Source organism: Aotus nancymaae, unplaced genomic scaffold (assembly GCF_030222135.1).
Source record: "Aotus nancymaae isolate 86718 unplaced genomic scaffold, 86718_ANA_hifiasm-v0.15.2.pri h1tg000028l, whole genome shotgun sequence".
Taxonomy (NCBI): Eukaryota; Metazoa; Chordata; class Mammalia; order Primates; family Aotidae; genus Aotus; species Aotus nancymaae.
In genome coordinates this window covers 32234362-32254735 of record NW_026988441.1, presented here as the reverse complement: position 1 = coordinate 32254735, position 20374 = coordinate 32234362, and the positions used below count along the sequence as shown (strand labels likewise).

Sequence of the window (20374 nt, the reverse complement as noted above, 5' to 3'; positions counted from 1 at the left end):
AAACTCCGTCTCAAAAAAAAAAAAAAAAAAAAAATACAAAAATTAGCTGGACATGGTGGCTCGTGCCTGTAATCCCAGCTGCTTGGGAGGCTGAGGTAGGAGAATTACTTGAACTGGGACCCGGGAAGCGGAGGTTGCAGTGAGTTGAGATTGTGCCACTGCACTTCAGCCTGGGCTACAGAGCAAGACTCCATCTAAAAAAAAAAGAAAACCTTTTTCATCGAATAAAGATTAAAAAAAAAAAAACACAGAAATTTGCTGGGCATGGTGGCATGCACATGTAATCCCAGCTGCTGGGGAGGCTAAGGCAGGAGAATCGATTGAACCCAGGAGGCAGAGGTTGCAGTGAGCCAAGGCTGCGCCACTGCACTCCAGCCTGGGCAACAGGGAGAGACTCCATCTCAAAAAAAAAAAAAAGAAAATAATAATAAAAACAAACAATTCAGTGGCATTTCTTACATTCACAATGTGGTACAGCCATTAGATCTATGTAGTTGCAGAACTTTTTGATCACTCCAAAGCGGAACCTCACACCCATTAAGCACTCACTATTTCCTCCCTTCCTGCAGCCCCTGACAACCACTGATCTATTTTCTCTCTCTGTGGATCTGCCTTTTCTGGATATTTCATATAAATGGGGTCATATGCTCTTTGGCCTCTTGTGTCTGGCTTATTTCACTTAGCATAACGTTTCTGAGGTTCATCCACGTTGTGGCATGTGTCACTGCTTCATTCCTTTTTATGACTGAGTAATATTCCATTGAATGGATAGATCTATTCATCCACTGGTGAACATTGGGTTGTCCATCTTTCATCTGTTGTAAATAGCGTTCCTATGAACATAAGTATACAATATTTGGCCGCACAACTGTTCTGAGTTCTTTAGGGTATACGTCTAGAGGTGGAATTTCTGGATCATATGCTCTTTTTTTTTTTTTTTTGAGATAGAGTCTTGCTGTGTCACCAGGCTGGAGTGCAGTAGCATGACTTCAACTCATTGCAACCTCCACCTCCTGGGTTCAAGGGATTCTCCTGCCTCAGCCTCTCAAGTAGCTGGGATTACAGGCACGCACCCCCCTCGCCCAGCTAATTTTTGTATTTTAGTAGAGATGGGATTTCACCATGTTAGCCAGGCTGGTCTTGAACTCCTGATTCTGCCCACCTTGGCCTCCCAAAGTGCTGAGATTACAGGCATGAGCCACCATGCCTGGCTGGGAGCTCTATGTTTAACTTATTTTTCTTTTTCTTTTTTTCTTTTTTTTTTTTTTACTACTCTGCACTTATTGGTAAGACATGTTTAACTTATTAAAGAATCCTGCATGGGTTTTCAAGCAAGCTAACTGGCTGTATGTGTTAATGGCAGCTCAACATGGGGAAAATTGCCAATTCTATTCCCAGGCCAGCCACATTTTGGCAGATATTCCAGATGTCTAGTGGAGATGTCTACCCCATTGGCAACACATGTGTTTTCTCTGAACTGCCTAGTGTTTTTCAAAAATTTGGGCTGGAGGTGGTGGCTCACACCTGTAATCCCAGAATTTTGGGAGACTGAGACGGGTGGATCAGTAGAGGTCAGGATGTCGAGACCAGCCTGGCCAACCTGGTAAAACCCCATCTCTTTTTTTTATTTTTTTGAGACGGAGTTTCGCTCTTGTTACCCAGGCTGGAGTGCAATGGCGCAATCTCGGCTCACCGCAACCTCCGCCTCCTGGGTTCAAGCAATTCTCCTGCCTCAGCCTCCCGAGTAGCTGGGACTACAGGCATGCACCACCATGCCCAGCTAATTTTTGTATTTTTTAGTAGAGACAGAGTTTCACCTGGTTGACCAGGATGGTCTCAATCTCTTGACCTCATGATCCCCCCGCCTTGGCCTCCCAAAGTGCTGGGATTATAGGCGTGAGCCACCGTGCCCGGCCCAGTAAAACCCCATCTCTACTAAAAACATAAAATTAGCCAGGTGTGGTGGTGCATACCTGTAATCCCAGCTACTTGGGAGGCTGAGGCAGGAGAATCACTTAAACCCTGGAGGTAGAGGTTGCAGTGAGCCGAGGTCGGGCCATTGCACTCCAGGCTGGGCAAGAGAGAGAGACTCTGTCTCAAAAAAAAAAAAAACCAAACAGAAAACCATAAAATTAGCTAGACATGGTGGTGCCCACTTGTAATCTCAGCTACTCAAGAGGCTGAGGCAGGAGAATAGCTTGAACCTGGGAGATAAAGATTGCAGTGGACCGATATTGTGCCACTGCACTCCAGCCTCGGTGAGAGAGTGAGATTCCATCTTAAAAAAAAAAAAAAAAATGAAGCAAACTATAAAAATGGAAAGATTTTGCCTCAGAACCTGTGTTTGGTCTTTCTCTTGAAAAGCCAGAAGTTCTAGTGCTGGGTGTAGTCACTTGTGCCTTAAGCCCAGCACTTTGGGAAGCCACGGTGGCAGAATTGCTTGAGCCCAGGAGTTCGAGACCAGCCTAGGCAACATAGCAAGACCCTGTCTCAACTTAAAAAAAAAAAAAATGGGCTAGGTGTGGTGGCTCATGCCTGTAATCCCAGCACTTTGGGAGGCCAAGGCAGGCAGATCATCTGAGAATGGGAGTTCGAGACCAGCCTGACCAACATGGAGAAACCCTGTCTCTACTTAAAATACAAAAATTAGCTGGGCGTGGTGATGTATGCCTGTAATCCCAGTTATTCTGGAGGCTGAGGCAGGAGAATTGCTTGAACCCGGGAGTTGGAGGTTACGGTGAGCCGAGATCGTGCCATTACACTCCAGCCTGGGTAAGAAGAGCAAAATTGCATCTCAATAAATAAATAAATAAATAAATTTTAAAGAAAAAATAAGAAGAAGTTCTAATAATACTGTGATGGAACCAGCTGAGTGGGGGTAGTCCTGTGATATTGGGTACCTGCCCCTTCTCTACTAAAAATACAAAATTACCCTGGCATGGTGATGCCTACCTGTAGTCCCAGCTACTCGGGAGGCTAAGGCAGGAGAATTGCTTGAATTCAGGAGGCGGAGGTTGCAGTGAGCCAAGATCATGCCACTGCACTCCAGCCTGGTGACCAAGCGAGACTCCATCTCAAAAAATAAATAAATAAATAAATAAAATAACTTTAGAGAACTTTCTAAATCCATAGACAGAGCATTTTCTCATTATTTTTAACAGTGGCACAATGTTTCTTTATATAACATGTGTTTCTTTAGCTAATTTCCTATAGATAAACATATAGATTATTATTTGCAATGTCACAATGAACAAGATAGTACCTATGCCATTTTTCACATGTGCAATCATATCTGTAGCATAAGTTTAAAAGTGGAATTGCTGAGTCAGAGGGAATATTTATTTGTGTTTCTGATCTGTACCAAACACTAGTTTATATTCCCAACAGTAAGGTATGTTCACCCACATCTTTGCACATAGAGGGTGTCAGATTTTGGGTTTTTCCCCCCAGTCTGCTAGGTGAAAAATGGTATTTTGTGGTAGTTGTAATTTGCCTTTCTGTTATTATAAGTGAGACTGATAATCTTTTTTTTTTTTGAGATGGAGTTTTGCTCTTGTTGCCCAGGCGGGAGTGCAATGATGAGATCTCAGCTCACCGTAACTTCTGCCTCCTGGGTTCAAGCTATTCTCCTGCCTCAGCCTCCTAGTAGCTGGAATTACAGGCATGTGCCACCATACCAGGCTAATTTTGTATTTTTAGTAAAGATGGGGTTTCACCATGTTGGCCAGGCTGGTCTCGAACTCCCATCCTCAGGTGATCCTCTTGCCTTGGCCTCCCAAAGTCCTGGGATTACAGGCATGAGCCACAGCACCTGGCCGAGAATCTTAATATGCTTAAGAGCTGTAACTCTGGCTGGTTTCAATGGCTCATGCCTGTAGTTTCTACTCTTTGGGAGGCCAAGGCAGGCAGATTGCTTGAGCCCAGAAGTTCAAGAGTAGGCTGGGCAAGATGACAAAACCAAAATATTAAAATTAGCCTAGCATGGTGGCATGTGCCTGTGGTCCCAGCTACTTGGGAGGCTATGGCAGGAGAATCACTTTAGCCCAAGAGGTGGAGGCTTCAGTGAGCTGTGATTGGGATTGCACCACTGAACTCCTGCCTGGGCAACAGAATGAGAACCTATCTAAAAAAAAAAAAAAAAAACCTGCTGGGCCTGGTGGCTCATGCCTATAATCCCAGCACTTTGGGAGGCTAGGGCAGGCAGATCATGAGGTCAGGAGTTCAAGACCAGCCTGACCAACATGGTGAAACCCCATCTCTACTAAAAATACAAAAATTAGCCAGCATGCTGGCATGCACCTGTAATCCCAGCTACTCAGGAGGCTGAGCCAGGAGAATCACTTGAACCCGGGAGGTGGAGGTTGCAGTGAGCCAAGATCGCTTCACTGCACTCCAGTCTAGGCAAGAGAGAGGCTCTGTCTCAACAACAACAACAACAACAACAACAATGACAAAACTCTAACTGTAGTTGTCTTACCCACTTTTTTCTCTTCAATTGTTAGGCTTCTGTTACTGATTTATATATTTTTATATGTTAGGTTGACTATTTTGTAGGTTTCCTGCTATCTTTCCTAATGGAAGAAGATAGGAATTTGTCTTCAGAGTCAGCCTTGGGTTCGAGTCCTAACTTTGTTTCTCTTTCATTGTGGCACTTGGATGAAGGACTCCCTCATCCTCTCTGTGCCTCAGTTTCCCCATGTGTAAAGTGAAATAATAAGCATCCTACTCTCATGATGATGATGGTGGCGGTCTCCATCTTTCCCCTGAAGGGCCGCAGCAGCAAGGCCAAGAAACCACCCGGGGAGAATGACTTTGATACCATCAAGCTCATAAGCAACGGTGCCTATGGGTGAGCCACCCGGGGCTCTGGCGGGGGGAGGGTGGCGGAGGCCGGGTGTCTCGGAGGTGATGGCCGGTCCTCGCTCTCTCCCCCTGCAGCGCTGTCTACCTGGTGCGGCACCGTGACACGCGGCAGCGCTTTGCCATGAAAAAGATCAACAAGCAGAACTTGATCCTCCGCAACCAGATCCAGCAGGCCTTCGTGGAGCGCGACATCCTCACCTTCGCCGAGAACCCGTTTGTGGTCGGCATGTTCTGCTCCTTCGAGACCCGGCGCCACCTCTGCATGGTCATGGAATATGTGGAAGGTGTGGCTGCCTGCGGGGCTGCAGGGAAGATGGGGCCATGCTCACTGGTCAGGCCTGCGGGTGGCCTGCCTGAGCCACAGTCACCACATTGATTCATCGGCCTGTATGTTTAGCCACCTGTTTATTTCTCCCGTCATTGATTCGTCCTTCCATTTCACTTACATATTTATTCAGTCATCTATGGATTTGTTTTTCATTTCATTCAATATAGATACATTCATTCTGTGACCCATTATCCATCCATCCATCCTTCAGTCTATTGATTTGCTAATCCATCTGTTTTTCCATCCATATATCCATGACCGTGTTTACTTTTATTTTATTTATCTGTTTATTCATTTATCTATTTTTTGAGACAGAGTCTTGCTCTGTCGCCCAGGCTGGAGGGCAGTGGCATGATCTTGGTTCACTGCAACCTCCGCCTCCTAGGCTCAAGCGATTCTTATGCCTCAGCCTCCCAAATAGCTGGGATTACAGGCCTGTGCAACCATGCCCGGCTGATTTTTCTATTTTTAGCAGGGACAGGGTTTCACCACATTGGCCAGGCTGGTCTCAAACTCCTGACCTTAAGTGATCTGCCTGCCTGGGCCTCTCAAAGTGCTGGGATTATAGGCATGAGCCACTGTGCCAGGCTTGTTTTATTTTATTTATTTATTTTTGAGACAAGATGTTACTCTGTTGCCCAGGCTGTAGTGTAGTGGTGTGATCACAGCTCACCGCAGCCTCAAACACCTGGATTCAAGAAATCCTCCCACCTCCACCTCCCAAATACCTGGGACTACAGATACGGACCACCACACTCAGCTAATTAAAAAAAAAAAAAATTTAAGCCGGGCATGGTGGCTCATGCTTGTAATCCTAGCACTTTGGGAGGCTGAGCCAAGTGGATCACCTAAGATCAGGAGTTCGAGACCAGCCTGGCCAACCTGGCAAAACCGTGTCTCTACTAAAAATACAAAAAGTAGCCGGGTATGGTGGTGGGCACCTGTAATCCCAGCTACTCAGGAGGCTGAGGCAGGAGAATTGTTGAAAACGGGGGGTGGAGGTTGCAGTTAGCTGAGATCATGCCACTTCACTCCAGCCTGGGAAAAAGAGTGTAACTCCATCTCAAAAAAAAAAAAAAAAATCTTTTTTAGGCTGGGCATGGTGGCTAACTCTTGTAATCCCAGCACTTTGGGAGGCCAAAGCAGACAGCTCACTTGAAGTCAGCAGTTTGAGAGCAGCCTGGCCAACATGGCGAAACCCCTTCTCTACTAAAAATACAAAAATTAGCCAGACAGTGCATTCCTGTAATCCCAGCTACTCCTGTGGCCGAAGTGGGAGGATCACTAAAACATGGGAGGCAGAGGTTGCAGTGAGCCAGGATTGCACCACTTCACGAAGGCTAGTCTGAGATCACCCTGCCTCAGCCTCCCAAAACATTGGGATTACAGGCATGAGCCACTGCACCCAGCCTATATCTGTTTATTCATCCATCCATCCATCCATGCATCCATCCATCCATGTGGTTGTCCATCTGTTTGTCCATCCGTATGTCTGTTTACCATGATATACCTGTTTTTCTAAATTAAGACTTCATTATTTTAGAGAAGTTTTAGTTTACACAAAAATTCATGAGATAGCACGTAGAGTTCTCACATACGCTCTCCCACATTCCCTCCAGTTTGCCATATTTATTTACATTTTGTGTTAGTACAGGAAATTTATTATAAGTGATAAACTAATAGTGACATTATTACTAACGAAAGTCCATAGTTTACACTAGGACTTCATTGTACATCCATTTTTGTTGTTGTCATTGTAACTTTTTTTTGAGACAGAGTCTTGCTTTGTCGCCCAGGCTGGAGTGCAATGGCATGATTTCGGCTCACTGCAACCTCTGTCTCCTTGGTTCAAGCAATTCTCCTGTCTCAGCCTCCTAAGTAGCTGGGACAACAGGTGCCCACCACCATGCCCGGCTAACTGTTGTATTTTTAGTAAAGATGTGATTTCACCATATTGTTCAGGCTGTTCTCAAACTCCTGACCTCAGGTGATCCACCCACTTTGGCCTCCCAAAGGACTGGGATTACAGATGCGAGCCACCATGCCTGGTCTGTTGTTGTTATTAAAAAAAAAAAAAAAAAAACTGGCCAGGTGAGCTGGCTCATGCCTGTAATCCCAGAGGCAGGTGGGTCACTTGAGACGAGGAGTTTGAGCCCAGCTTGGCCAATGTAGTGAAACCCCGTCTCTACTAAAAATACAAAAATTAGCCAGGTCTGATGGCATGTACCCTGTAGTCCCAGCTACTCTGGAGGCTGAGGCAGGAGAATTGCTTGAGCCCAGGAGGCAGAGGTTGCAGAGAGCGGAGATTGTACCACTGCACTCTAACTTGGGTGACAGAGTGAGACTCCTCTCAGCAACAACAACAGAATGTAAAGGCTGTGTTCTGAGGAAGAACCCAGGGGCAGGTCCAGCCGGTCGAAACTGTATAGCTATTTTTTAGCCATTCATCTTTATTTTCATTTATTTATTTTTTGAGATGGAGTCTCACTCTGTCACCCAGGCTGGAGTGCAGTGGCATGATCTCGGCTCACTGCAGCCTTTGCCTCAGCCTCCCCGAGTAGCTGGGATTACAGGTGCACGCCACCATGCCCAGCTAATTTTTTGTATTTTTAGTAGAGACTGGGTTTTATCATGTTGGACAGGTTGGTCTCAAACTCCTGACCTCAGGTGATCTGTCTGCCTCAGCCTCCAAATTATAGATGTGAGCCACTGTGCCTGGCCTTTGAATATATTTATCTCTTCATTTGTTCATCTGTTTATCATCCACTCACTCATCATCAGTCAATCTGCCAATGCCCTATTTATCTATTATTCCATATGCATCTGTCCATTACCTTTTTTTATTTTTGAGACAAGGTCTCACTCTGTCGCCCAGGCTGGAGTGCAGTAGCATAGTTACAGCTCACTACAACCTCAGCCTCTCCGGATTCAAGCAGTTCTCCTGCCGCAGCCTCCCAAGTAGCTGGGATTATAGGCATGCACCACCACGCCTGGCTAATTTTTGTATTTTTAGTAGAGACACAGGTTCACCATGTTGTCCAGGCTGGTCTGTAACTCCTGACCTCAGGTGATCCTCCCGCCTCAGCCTCCCAAAGTGCTGGGATTACAGGCGTGAGCCACAGGGCACGGCTATATATTGTTTTCAATCAATCCATCTGTGCATGTATTCACCCAAAATGTTAAGCCATCTGTTATTCAAAAGTACACATGGTGTGGCTATTAGGACACACACATGATCCCTGGGGCCTCAGCTGTGCCACCTCCAAGCCTTCCAGTCAGCCATCCAGTCACTCAACAAATGCCTCCTCATCATCTCCCTCATGTCACATGCTGTGCTAGGTGCCAGTGGCACAGAAGGGGCAGAGACATCTCCCCGTTATGGAGGGAGGTTCCATTCTGGTTTGTATAGACAGGCATTAAACAAACAAAGCAAGCCAAAGGAGATAAGGACATTTCATTTATTTATTTAGAGATGGAGTTGCACTCTTTCACCCACGCTGGAGTGCAGTGGCGCGATCTTGGTGCATCGCAACCTCCATCTTTCAGGCTCAAGCGATTCCTATGCCTCACCCTCCTTAGTAGCTGGGACTACAGGTGCACCACCACCATGCCCAGCTTACTTTTATATTTTTAGTAGAGATGAGGTTTTTACCATGTTGGCCAGGCTGGTCTTGAACTCCTCACTTCAGGTGATCAGCCCACCTTGGCCTCCCATAGTGCTGGGATTACAGGCATAAACCACCTCACCCAACCAGGACATTTCATAGTGAGGACAGGAGGTCCATGAGGGTGGAGGAGGTGATGGGGAGGCAGGCAGGGAGCTTTTAGAGCATGGATTATGATGGGATAAATGACCTGGTGGTGCAAACTCTCTTAGGTGACAATTTGGATTTGGAGGAGTGGCAAGGAGGCCCACGGGAGCTGAAGCCAAGCAAGCAAGGGAGGGGAGATGAGGATGAAGGGGTGCTGGATGAGGAGGGCGTTCCGGAGACTGGAATGGCACTGGATTTCATTCTGAGGAAAACAGAAGGCCACGGGAGCATTGTTTTTTGTTTTTTCTTTTCTTTTCTTTTCTTTTCTGTTTTTGAGGTGAATTCTCACTCACACTGTCACCCAGGCTAGAGTGCAGTGGAGTGATCTCGGATTACTGCAACCTCTGCCTCCCAGGTTCAAGCGATTCTCCTGCCTCAGCCTCCTGAGTAGCTAGGATTACAGGTGTGTGCCACCACATCCGGCTAATTTTCATATTTTTAGTAGAGATGGGTTTTCACCATGTTGGCCAGGCTGGTCTCGAACTCCTGGCCTCAAATGATCCTACCACCTTGGCCTTCCAAAGTGCTGAGATTACAGGTGTGAGCCACCTCGCCTGGCCTTGTTTTGTTTCATTTTTACTGCGTTGTTGGGGCTGGAGTGCAGTGGTGTGTTCATAGCTCACTGCAGCCTTGTACTTCTGGGCTCAAGCGAGCCTCCCACCTCAGCCTCCCAAGTAGTTGAAACTATAGGCAGCCACCACCATGTCAAGCTAATGGAGGGTTTTAAGTAGATTTGACATGATCCGATTTATGTGTTAAGAAAATCCATTTGGAGATCAGGTACAGCGGCTCATGACAGTAGTCCCAGCAGTTTGGGAGGCCAAGGTGGGCAGATCACTTGAGATCAAGAGTCCACGACCAGCCTGCCCAACATGGTGAAACCTTGTTTCTACTAAAATTACAAAAATTAGCTGGGAGTGTTGGTACACGCCTATATTCCCAGCTACTCAGGAGGCTGAGGAACAAGAATCACTTGAACTCAGGTGGCAGAGGTTGCAGTGAGCTGAGATAGAGCCACTGCACTCTAGCCTGAGTGACAGAGTGAGACTCTGTCTCAAAAAAGAAAAAAAGAAAAGAAAATCCATTTGGCACCTGTGGGCAGAGCAGAATCAGGAGAATAGGAGGTAGGAGACTGCACTAGTCCAGGGTCATGGCGGAGGTGGAGAGAAGGGGGAAGAATTAATATCTCTGTGGTGGGTTCTGAGTACACAATAGATGTATCAAATGTAGAGTCCTGGGCCCCACCCTCAGAAAGTTTCTGAAACCCAGCAGAATCTGGCAGAAAAAATAATAGAAAAAAGTAAGAAATCTATTGGCTTTCTTGGTCATTGATGATTGAAACACCAATATTACCTTTAGGAACGGCTGGATCTAGGTGCTTAAACCATTCCATCAGGAACCTCTCCATCTCTTGGCTCTGAACTCCCATGTGTGGGCTTCATTCTAGACAAGCCATTGTGTAGCAAGGTTGCCATCTAGCAGATCTCAGTTTAGATTCTATGAGCTTAGCAATTCTTACAGGAAAAGAGTGAAAATTCCAAGGGCTGACTCACTGGAGCAACTTGGGTTATATACTGACCCAGTTGCCACACCTGGAAGGAAATCTAGCCTTTGTAAGAAGAAAAGGAAATAGATATTGATAGACTGAAATACCAATGTCATTTACAGTAAATCTGGTGATGGCGCAGGTGCAGCAGCCAACACTTTGGCTGAGGCAGGAGGAGCCCTTGAACCCAGGAGTTCAAGACCAGCCTGGGCAGTACAATGAAACTCTGTTTCTACAAAAAACTTTTTTTTTTTTTAGACAGTCTTGCTTTGTCACCCAGGCTGGACTATAGTGGCACAATCTTGGCTCTCTGCAACCTCTGCCTCCTGGGTTCAAGCAATTCTCCTGCCTCAGCCTCCCGAGTAGCTGGAATTACAGGTGCCTGCCACATGCCAGGCTAACTTTTGTATGTTTTCATGGGAATAGGGTTTCACCATGTTGGCCAGGCTGGTCTCAAACTCCTGACCTCAAGTGATCCGCCCACCTTGGCCTCCCAAAGTGCTGGGATTTCAGGTGTGAGCCACTATGCCCGGCCTTAAAGAACAATTTTTTAAAAATTAGCTGGGCATGGTGGGCTCACATCTGTAGTCTCAGCTACTTAGGAGGTTGAAGCAAGAGGATTGCTTGAGATAAGAGGCTGAGGCTGCAGTGAGTTGTGATTTTGCCACCACACTCTAACCTGGGCAATGGAGCAAGAAAAAAAAATCTCAAAAAGAAAAAAATCTGGAGAAGGCCAAGAATATGCATTTAAGGCTCCTAGTGTCAAGGTTCAGACATCAGGAGTTAGAGTTGCTTCCAGATGCAGTTGATAAGTGGGCAGTCTCGTTCCCCAACTAAATGTCACCTCCACCAACAACTGCCTGCATGCCCCAGCCTCTCTTTGAGTCTCCATCCCTTTGTGTATAAGATGAGCTGATGACACCAACTTTGGAGAATGGCTAACAGGACAAGAAGAACCCAGTAGAGAACCTGGAGAGAGGGAGGCTCCTCTCTGAGCCTCAGTTTCCCTTATCTGTAAATGGGTATACAACATAACATGAGAAGTTGGGGCTATGGCACATGTCCAGAGGGAGGAATGTCTCCCTCTTTACATGGGCCCATTCCCTGGCTTGCAGGCGGCGACTGTGCCACCCTGCTGAAGAATATCGGAGCGCTGCCCGTAGAGATGGCCCGCATGTACTTTGCTGAGACTGTGCTAGCCCTGGAGTATTTACACAACTATGGAATCGTGCACCGCGACCTCAAGCCTGACAAGTGAGCTTTGATCTTTCCCATCACTTCCTCTCTGCTCCTCGGGAGGCCAGGAGGCAGAGTGAAAGGGCCTTGTCCCTGAGACCCCTGCCTCTGCCTGCAGCCTCCTTATCACCTCCATGGGTCACATCAAGCTCACAGATTTCGGCCTCTCCAAGATGGGGCTCATGAGCCTCACCACCAATTTGTATGAAGGCCACATCGAGAAGGACGCCCGGGAGTTCCTGGACAAACAGGTGTGTGTGCGGGCATGGGGGTCGCTGCGGGTGGAATGACCCGGCAGGACCTCGGGGGCCCAGGGCCTGGTGGGGGGCACAGCTCTCCCTCGAGGGCCCTCCTGTGGCCAGGGCGTGGGCTGACAGCCTGCCCCCAGGTGTGTGGGACCCCAGAGTACATCGCACCTGAGGTCATCCTGCGTCAAGGCTATGGCAAGCCAGTGGACTGGTGGGCCATGGGGATCATCCTCTACGAGTTCCTGGTGGGCTGTGTGCCCTTCTTTGGAGACACGCCAGAAGAACTATTTGGACAGGTCATCAGTGGTATGTGGCTTTGCAGTGCACAGGGGGTAGGGCATGGGGTGCACGGGGAGATGGACTGGCCCAGGGTTCCAGAGACTTCAAAAGTGACCCCTCAGAGGATCCCTTGGGCCCTGGAGGTCAAGGCTGCAGTCAGCCATGATCTTGCCACTGTACTCCAGCCTAGGTAACACAGTGAGATCCTGTCTCAAAAAAAAAAAAAAAGTCAGGTGTGGTGGTTCATGCCTGTAATCCTAGCACTTTGGGAGGCCGAGTTGGGCGGATCACCTGGGGTCGGGAGTTCGAGACCAGCCTGACCAACATGGAGAAACCCCATCTCTACTAAAAATACAAAATTAGCCAGGCATGGTGGTGCATGCCTGTAATCCCAGCTACTTGGGAGGCTGAGGCAGGAGAATCACTTGAACCCAAGAGGCGGAGGTTGTGGTGAGCCAAGATTGTGTCATTGCACCCCAGCCTGTGCAACAAGAGCAAAACTCTGTCTCAAAAAAAAAAAAAAAGACACCCCCAAGTCCATTTTGTTTTGCAGATGACATCCTGTGGCCCGAGGGAGATGAGGCCCTACCCACAGAGGCCCAGCTCCTCATATCCAGCCTCCTGCAGACCAACCCTCTGGTCAGGCTTGGGGCAGGTAAGTCTGCCATGCAGAGAAGCTGAGGGCAGAGGGCCCAGTGATGGAGAGTAGGACTCCAAAACCCCAGGCCCAACCTGTGCTGTGGCCCTGGGGCCAAAGAAATGGAGCTCCGGGCTGGGCTGCTGGGCTGGCCATCAGCTGTGGCTGGAATTCTTTCCCTCCCAGGCGGTGCTTTTGAGGTGAAGCAGCACAGTTTCTTTCGAGACCTGGACTGGACAGGGCTGCTGAGGCAGAAGGCCGAGTTCATTCCCCACCTAGAGTCGGAAGATGACACTAGCTACTTTGACAGTGAGCGGGGACACGAGGCACACGGCCTGGGTCGAGGGGTGGGCTCCGGGAAGAGGGACCCTGGGGTAAGTAAAGCCTGGGATAGGGCCCGGTTAGGTACCACGATGTGATGCCTAGGTGTAAAGGCGGTATTTTTGGTGGGGTCGGGACTTTCTCGGGAGCGGGGCCACGTGGGGCGGAGCTAACACGGGGTGGGGCTTTGACTAAAATGTAGGTAAGAACCTGAGATTGGGGTAGGTATGGGGCCTGGACAGGGGTGAGTTATGAGGGTGAGCTTGGATATGAGCTAGAGAGAGGTTCTGGAGTTCAAAATGACCTGGGGTGAGGCCAGGGTGCAGAACGCTGTAGGTGGGATCTGGGGGCGTGGCCTCTTTGGAGGTGGGGCTAGACGGTGCCACTGAGAATGGGGCAAGGACCTAGTCTGGGAGTGGAGCCTAAATTAAATACACTAATGAGGCAGGGGCGTGGCCTGATCTGCAGACCTGTAGACCTGGCTTGACCAGGACTGGGCTCCTGTGGGGATGTGATACGAAGAGGAAAGCCGTACCCGCAGTCGCAGCCCATACCCCCTCCCCAGCCCGCTCAGACAGGTATCACCACGTGAACTCCTATGACGAGGATGACACGACGGAGGAGGAGCCCGTGGAAATCCGCCAGTTCTCTTCCTGCTCTCCGCGCTTCAGCAAGGTGTGCCAAGGCTGGGTGTGGGACAGGGCGAGACCCCTGGAGGGATGGGGCTTGGAGAGACAGTGAGAAACAGGTTCCCTGGTGCCCAAGGTCTCAAGTGCTGGAAGTTATTGATGGCGCGGGGGTCTGAGAGTGGTAAGGCCAGGCGGGAGGCAGGTTCGGGAGTCTATGGGACGGGCCTTTGGCATTGAGTGGAATCTAGCAGGAATCAGGACAGTAGGGCAGATGAGGCCATGGTGGGGCGGGGCTAGGTCTGGACAGGGCGGGGTCAGGACGTGGGAGTGAGGCCAGCAGCCAGGGCGGGGCAAAGCCCAGCGAGGTCTTGCTTTCATTTATTTATTTATTTATTTTTCATCCAGCCCAAAATGTCAAATTTATTTATTTTTCTTTTACTTTTTCTTTTTCTTTTTTCTTTCTTTCTTTTTTTTTTTGAGATGGAGTCTCACTCTGTCGCCAGGCTGGAGTGCAGTGGTGCGATCTTGGCTCACTGCAACCTCCGCCCCCTGGGTTCAAGCGATTCTCCTGCCTCCGCCTCCCGAGTAGCTGGGACTACAGGCTTGCGCCACCATGCCCGGCTAATTGTTTTGAATTTTTAGTGGAGACGGGGTTTCACCAAGTTGGCCAGGATGGTCTCTATATGTTGACCTCGTGATTCACCCGCCTCAGCCTCCCAAAGTGCTGGGATTATAGGCTTGAGCCACTGCGCCTGGCTATTTTTATATTTTTCTAGTAACAGAGAAGCCATAGGTCTTGCTTTGAGAAGCAACTTGTAGAGGGGCGCAGGGCCTAGCCTGGGAGAGGCTAAATTAAGGGGGTTGCTGGGAAGATGGGGTTGTGTGGAGAGCAGATTGGTCAGGGCATTGTAGGGGGCAGAGCCTAGAATAAAATGCAGGGCCTAACTTTGTGGGGTGGGGATGCAGAATTGGGCGAGGCCAGGCCTCGGAAGGTGAAGTGCGCTTTGCGGGGGATCTAGTGCCAGGAAGCTGATTAGCTCCGGAGTGAAGGTGGAGCCTGGGACTGGACTTGCCTTCCACCACCACCTACAGGTGTATAGCAGCATGGAACAGTTGTCTCAGCACGAGCCCAAGACCCCAATAGCGGCTGCAGGGAGCAGCAAGCGGGAGCCGAGCACCAAGGGCCCCGAGGAGAAGGTGGCCGGCAAAAGGGAGGGGCTGGGCGGCCTGACCCTGCGTGAGAAGACCTGGAGAGGGGGCTCTCCGGAGATGTGAGCAGGGGAATGGCGGAGTTTGGGGGCGGGGTTTGAAGGGGGCGTGTCTTTCATGACCACACCCCCTCCCTGCAGCAAGCGATTCTCCGCGTCCGAGGCCAGTTTCCTGGAGGGAGAGGCCAGTCCCCCGTTGGGCGCCCGCCGCCGTTTCTCGGCACTGCTGGAGCCCAGCCGCTTCAGCGCCCCGCAAGAGGACGAGGATGAGGCCAGGCTGCGCAGGCCTCCCCGGCCCAGCTCCGATCCCCCTGGCTCGCTGGATGCACGCGCCCCAAAAGAGGAGACTCAAGGAGAAGGCACCTCCAGCGCCGGGGACTCCGAGGCCCGTGAGTGCCCTATCGTGCTGCCTTCCCCAATGTCCTACTGGCCATATAGTGTGCATCCCATAAGCCTGGTGCTGTTTATGTAAGATCTCGCTACTATTCACACTCCAATTTGGGATTTTTTTTTTTTTTTTTTGGAAACAGAGTCTCACTCCACCACCCAGGCTTTAGTGCAGTGGTGTGATCTCGGCTCACTGCAACCGCCGTCTCCCAGGTTCAAGTTATTCTCATGCCTCAGCCTTCCGAGTAGCTGGGATTACAGGCATGCGCCACCACACCCGGCTAATTTTTGTATTTTTAGTAGAAATGCGGTTTCATCATGTTGGTGAGGCTGGTCTCGAACTCCTGACCTCAAGTGATCTGCCTGCCTTGGCCTCCCAAAGTGCTGGGATTACATGCATGAGCCACTGCTCCCAGCCCAATTTGGGATTTTTAACGTTAGAAACACCCCAATACCATGGTCAGTCAGTGATACAGACAGATACAGACTGTATCACTGTATGAGCAGGGGTGCGGGATGCAGGTTACCTGCTTGGATGAAACTCACTGACCATCGGGGGTAAAAATGGGAAGAACATTCCAGACAAGGAAACAGCCTGTGGGAAATCCCTGGTCTTGGACTGATCCCTAACACTCCTGCTTTCTGTTGCAGCTGACCGCTCACGCCCAGGCGACCTCTGCCCACCCTCGAAGGATGGGGATGCATCAGGCCCAAGGGCTACCAATGACCTGGTTCTGCGCCGGGCGCGGCACCAGCAGATGTCAGGGGACGCGGCAGTAGAGAAGAGGCCTTCTCGAACTGGGGGCAAAGTCATCAAGTCAGCCTCAGCCACTGCCTTATCTGTCATGATTCCTGCAGGTAATGCTGGCCCCACCTGGCAGGGGAGGGGCTGCCTCAGGCAGGACAGACCAGTGAAAATGATGCTTTTCCCTGTCCACCGTGATTGGCTCCAGAATGGACAAATCAGAGACTGCTCTGCCACTTAGACTTGGGAGGAGGGAGGAGCAGATACAGGGAGTCGTGTGTCTTGTTGGCTCTGACTTCTGACCATTGTCTTGTGTCTGTAGTGGACCCACATGGAAGCTCACCCCTTGCTAGTCCCATGTCGCCACGATCTCTGTCCTCCAACCCATCCTCACGGGACTCCTCACCCAGCCGGGACTACTCACCAGCTGTCAGTGGGCTCCGCTCCCCCATCACCATCCAGCGGTCAGGCAAGAAGTATGGCTTCACGCTGCGTGCCATCCGTGTCTACATGGGTGACTCGGATGTTTACAGTGTCCACCACATTGTCTGGGTGAGTACTCATGGGTGGAGTCTCTATCCCAGAGTGAAGGGTTAGGGGGAGAAGGCCACTCCAGCTCAAACCAGGCAGCCTGGGTGAGACTCCTCTGTCACCCTCTATGCCTCTTCCCTCTCTGAGCCTATTTCTTCATCTCCAAAATGGGAAGAATAGGCCGGGTGTGGTGTCTCAGGTCTGTAATCCCAGCACTTTCGGAAGCTGAGGTGGGCAGATCACTTGAGGTCAGGAGTTCAAGACCAGCCTGGCCAACATGGTGAAACTCCGTCTCTTAAAAATACAAAAATTGGCCAGGCGCGGTGGCTCACGTCTGTAATCCCAGCACTTTGGGAGGCCGAGGCAGGTGGATCATGAGGTCAGGAGTTCAAGACCAGCCTGGCCAAGATGGTAAAACCCTGTCTCTACTAAAAATACAAAAAATATCCGGGTATGGTGGCATGTACCTGTAATCCCAGCTACTCGGGAGGTTGAGGCAGAGAATTGCTTAAACCCAGGAGGCGGAAGTTGCAGTTAGCTGAGAGTGCGCCACTGCACTCCAGCCTGGATGACAGAGTGAGACTCTGTCTCAAAAAAAAAAAAAAATTAGCCGGAGGTGGTGGCGCATGCCTGTAATCTGTAATCCCAGCTACTCCGGAGGCTGAGGTGGGAGAATCATTTGAACCAAGAGGCGGAGGTTGCAGTGAGCCAAGATAGTGCCAGGGCACTCAAGATAACGCCAGTGTCACCTTCGGTGACAGAGCAAGACTCCATCTAAAAAAAAAAAAAAAGGGATAATAATTACTATTTCACAAGGTGTTATGAGGATTCTGTGCAGGCAGAGCTAAGTGTCCTGCACATAAGCTTAGGAGCTTTCCCACTAACCCTGCCCCTGTGGGGTGCTCTTTCCCCAGCACGTGGAGGAAGGAGGCCCAGCCCAGGAAGCAGGACTCTGTGCTGGAGATCTCATCACCCACGTGAATGGGGAGCCTGTGCATGGCATGGTGCATCCTGAGGTCGTGGAGCTGATCCTTAAGGTGAGTGCAGGGAAAGAGGCACCCTGGGCCAAGGGTGGGGCAGGCCTGAGCAGCCCCCAGCAGGGCATTTCCCCCCTTTCTTCCCCCAGAGTGGCAACAAGGTAGCAGTGACCACAACGCCCTTCGAAAATACCTCTATCCGAATCGGCCCTGCAAGGCGCAGCAGCTACAAGGCCAAAATGGCTCGGAGGAACAAGCGGCCCTCTGCCAAAGAGGGCCAGGAGAGGTTGGCACAGCTGTAAACAGCCTGGTCTTTGAGGAGTGGGTGGAACTCAGGTGGGAGGGGCACAGATGAGGTCAGGGCAGGGAAGAGTATGGGAAAGGTGGTGGGAACAACAGACCGACAATCAAAGTGAAGAGGACAGACAAGAGGGGCTGGGATGACTCACACCTGTAATCGCAGCAGTTTGGGAGGCTGAGGCAGAAGGATCACTTGAGCCCACGAGTCATGATTAGCCTGGGCAACATAGGGAGACCCCATCTCTACAAAAAGTTTTAAAAACTAGCTGGGCTTGGTGGCACATGCCTGTGGTCCCAGCTACTGGGAGGTTGAGGTGGGAGGATCACTTGAGCCCCAGGGGGTCGAGGCTGCAGTGAGCTCTGATCTCACCACTGCAGTCCAGCCTGGACAACAGAGCCAGACTCTGTCTCAAAAAAAAAAAAAAAAAAAAAAAAAAGAGCTGTAAAAGTGGGAGGAGCCAAGAAAAGAAGCTGTGCTAGGTTTCTAGGATCAGAGAAATGCATTGTAGGAGGGTCTTGCACATGTAGGCAGGCCCAGCAGATGCGAACTGGAAAGAAAGATGGCCAAAGACAGAGGGGGTCCAGGAGATCATCCTATCCTGTTAGATGTGTTTAGACTGAACTGGGAGAGACTAGAATAAGAAATATCTATCTGGAATGAGTATGCCAGGCAAGATGCAGCCAACTGAAATCCTATCTTCCCTTATAGATAGGAGGACTCCTTATAGATAGTAACTTCTGTTTTGATCAGTGAGTTTGGCCCAAACAAGTACAGGGATTTGGGTGAGAAGAGCCAGACATGGCTGAGTTAAGTACATTTCTCTCTGCACTTATAGGTGGGTTGTAGTAGAAGAGGGGGACTAGAGGCGAGTGGGACCAGGTTGGTTTTGTTTGGATGTGTTTCTAGCCTGAACTGGGAGTGGCCAAAAGGTTGGGCGGGGTCTGAAGTGGAAGGAGGGAGGAGCCAAGCAGCACTGAGCTAAGGGAAGTTCTATCTTGATAGGTGGGTTGTAGTGAAAGACGGAGGGACTAGAGAGGTGGGCAGGACCAGAAGTGGTGGCTTTTGGCCAGGAGAGGTGGGTCACGCCTGTAATCCCAGCACTTTGGGAGGCCGAGGTGGGTGGATCACCTGAGGTCAGGAGTTCGAGACAAGCCTGACTAACATGTGAAACCCCATCTCTACTAAAAATATTAAAATTAGCCGGAACTGGTGGCTCACTCTTGTAGTCCCAGCTGCTCAGGAGGTTACTCCAGAGGCTGAGGCACGAGAATCGCTTGAACCCGGAAGGGAGAGTTGGCAGTGAGCCAAGATAGTGCTATTGCACTCCAGCCTGAGCGACAAGAGCAAAACTCCGTCTCCAAAAAAAAAAAAAAAAAGAAGAAGAAGAAGGCCAGGCGTGATGGCTCACGCCTGTAGTCCTAGCACTTTGGGAGGCCAAGGCAGTTGGATTACCTGAGGTCAGAAGTTCAAGACCAACCTGGCCAACATGGTGAAACCCCGTCTCTACTAAAAATGCAAAAATTAGCTGAGCTTGGTGGCGGGCGCCTGTAATCCCAGCTACTGAGGAGGCTGAGGAAGGAGAATCGCTTGCACCCTGGAGGCGGAGGTTGCAGTGAGCCGAGATCGCGCCATTGCACTCCAGCCTGGGCGAGAAGAGCAAGACACTGTCTTAAAAAATAAAAAAGAGTTGATTGGTTTTGTTTGGATGGGTGTTTGTTGCCTGGATTGGGAGTGGCCTAACATTGGGTGGGGCCTGAAGTGGGAGGAGCCAAGAAGTACTGAGCTAAGGGAAGTTCTATCTGATAGGTGGGTTGTAGTGGAGGAGGGAGGAGCTAGAGAGGTGGCAGGGTGGAATAGATTGGTTTTGTTTGGATGGTTGTTTCTAGCTTGGATTACTAGAGATCAAAGGGGGTGGGTGGGGACTATAGTGGGAGGAGCCAAGCAGCACCGAGCTAAAGGAAGTTTTGCCTTGATTGGTGGGTTGTAGCTGAGAGGGGGGGGCCAGAAGGGGTGGGCGGTTACAGGCGCTGTTGTGAGGCCCTGAAGTGGGAAGAGCCCTGAGCTCTGGCTCCCAGGTCAAGGATGCGTGGCTCCCTCCCTGTCCCGCAGCAAGAAGCGCAGCTCCCTGTTCCGGAAGATCACGAAGCAGTCGAACCTGCTGCATACTAGCCGCTCTCTGTCGTCGCTGAATCGCTCGCTGTCGTCCAGCGACAGTCTCCCGGGCTCGCCCACGCACGGGCTGCCTGCGCGCTCACCCACGCACAGCTACCGCTCCACGCCTGACTCCGCCTACCTAGGTATTAGCTCCTGCACCTTCCGCCGGTAC

General features: G+C 50.2%; 1 protein-coding gene across 3 annotated transcripts in view; it reads left to right on the top strand.

Moving 5' to 3' along the window:
- Window positions 1-20374, top strand: part of MAST1 (microtubule associated serine/threonine kinase 1) — a 42299-nt gene that overhangs the window by 20514 nt on the left and 1411 nt on the right. For all 3 annotated transcript variants that reach the window (XM_012435878.2, XM_012435877.2, XM_012435875.3), the window contains 15 exons: window positions 4770-4849; window positions 4939-5147; window positions 11665-11803; window positions 11904-12036; window positions 12174-12339; window positions 12866-12967; window positions 13136-13258; window positions 13836-13945; window positions 14992-15170; window positions 15249-15496; window positions 16146-16352; window positions 16562-16791; window positions 17685-17807; window positions 17897-18033; window positions 20158-20345. In XM_012435878.2, the coding sequence (XP_012291301.2) occupies window positions 4770-4849; window positions 4939-5147; window positions 11665-11803; window positions 11904-12036; window positions 12174-12339; window positions 12866-12967; window positions 13136-13258; window positions 13836-13945; window positions 14992-15170; window positions 15249-15496; window positions 16146-16352; window positions 16562-16791; window positions 17685-17807; window positions 17897-18033; window positions 20158-20345 (2374 nt within the window). The remainder of the gene's footprint in view (window positions 1-4769; window positions 4850-4938; window positions 5148-11664; window positions 11804-11903; window positions 12037-12173; window positions 12340-12865; window positions 12968-13135; window positions 13259-13835; window positions 13946-14991; window positions 15171-15248; window positions 15497-16145; window positions 16353-16561; window positions 16792-17684; window positions 17808-17896; window positions 18034-20157; window positions 20346-20374) is intronic.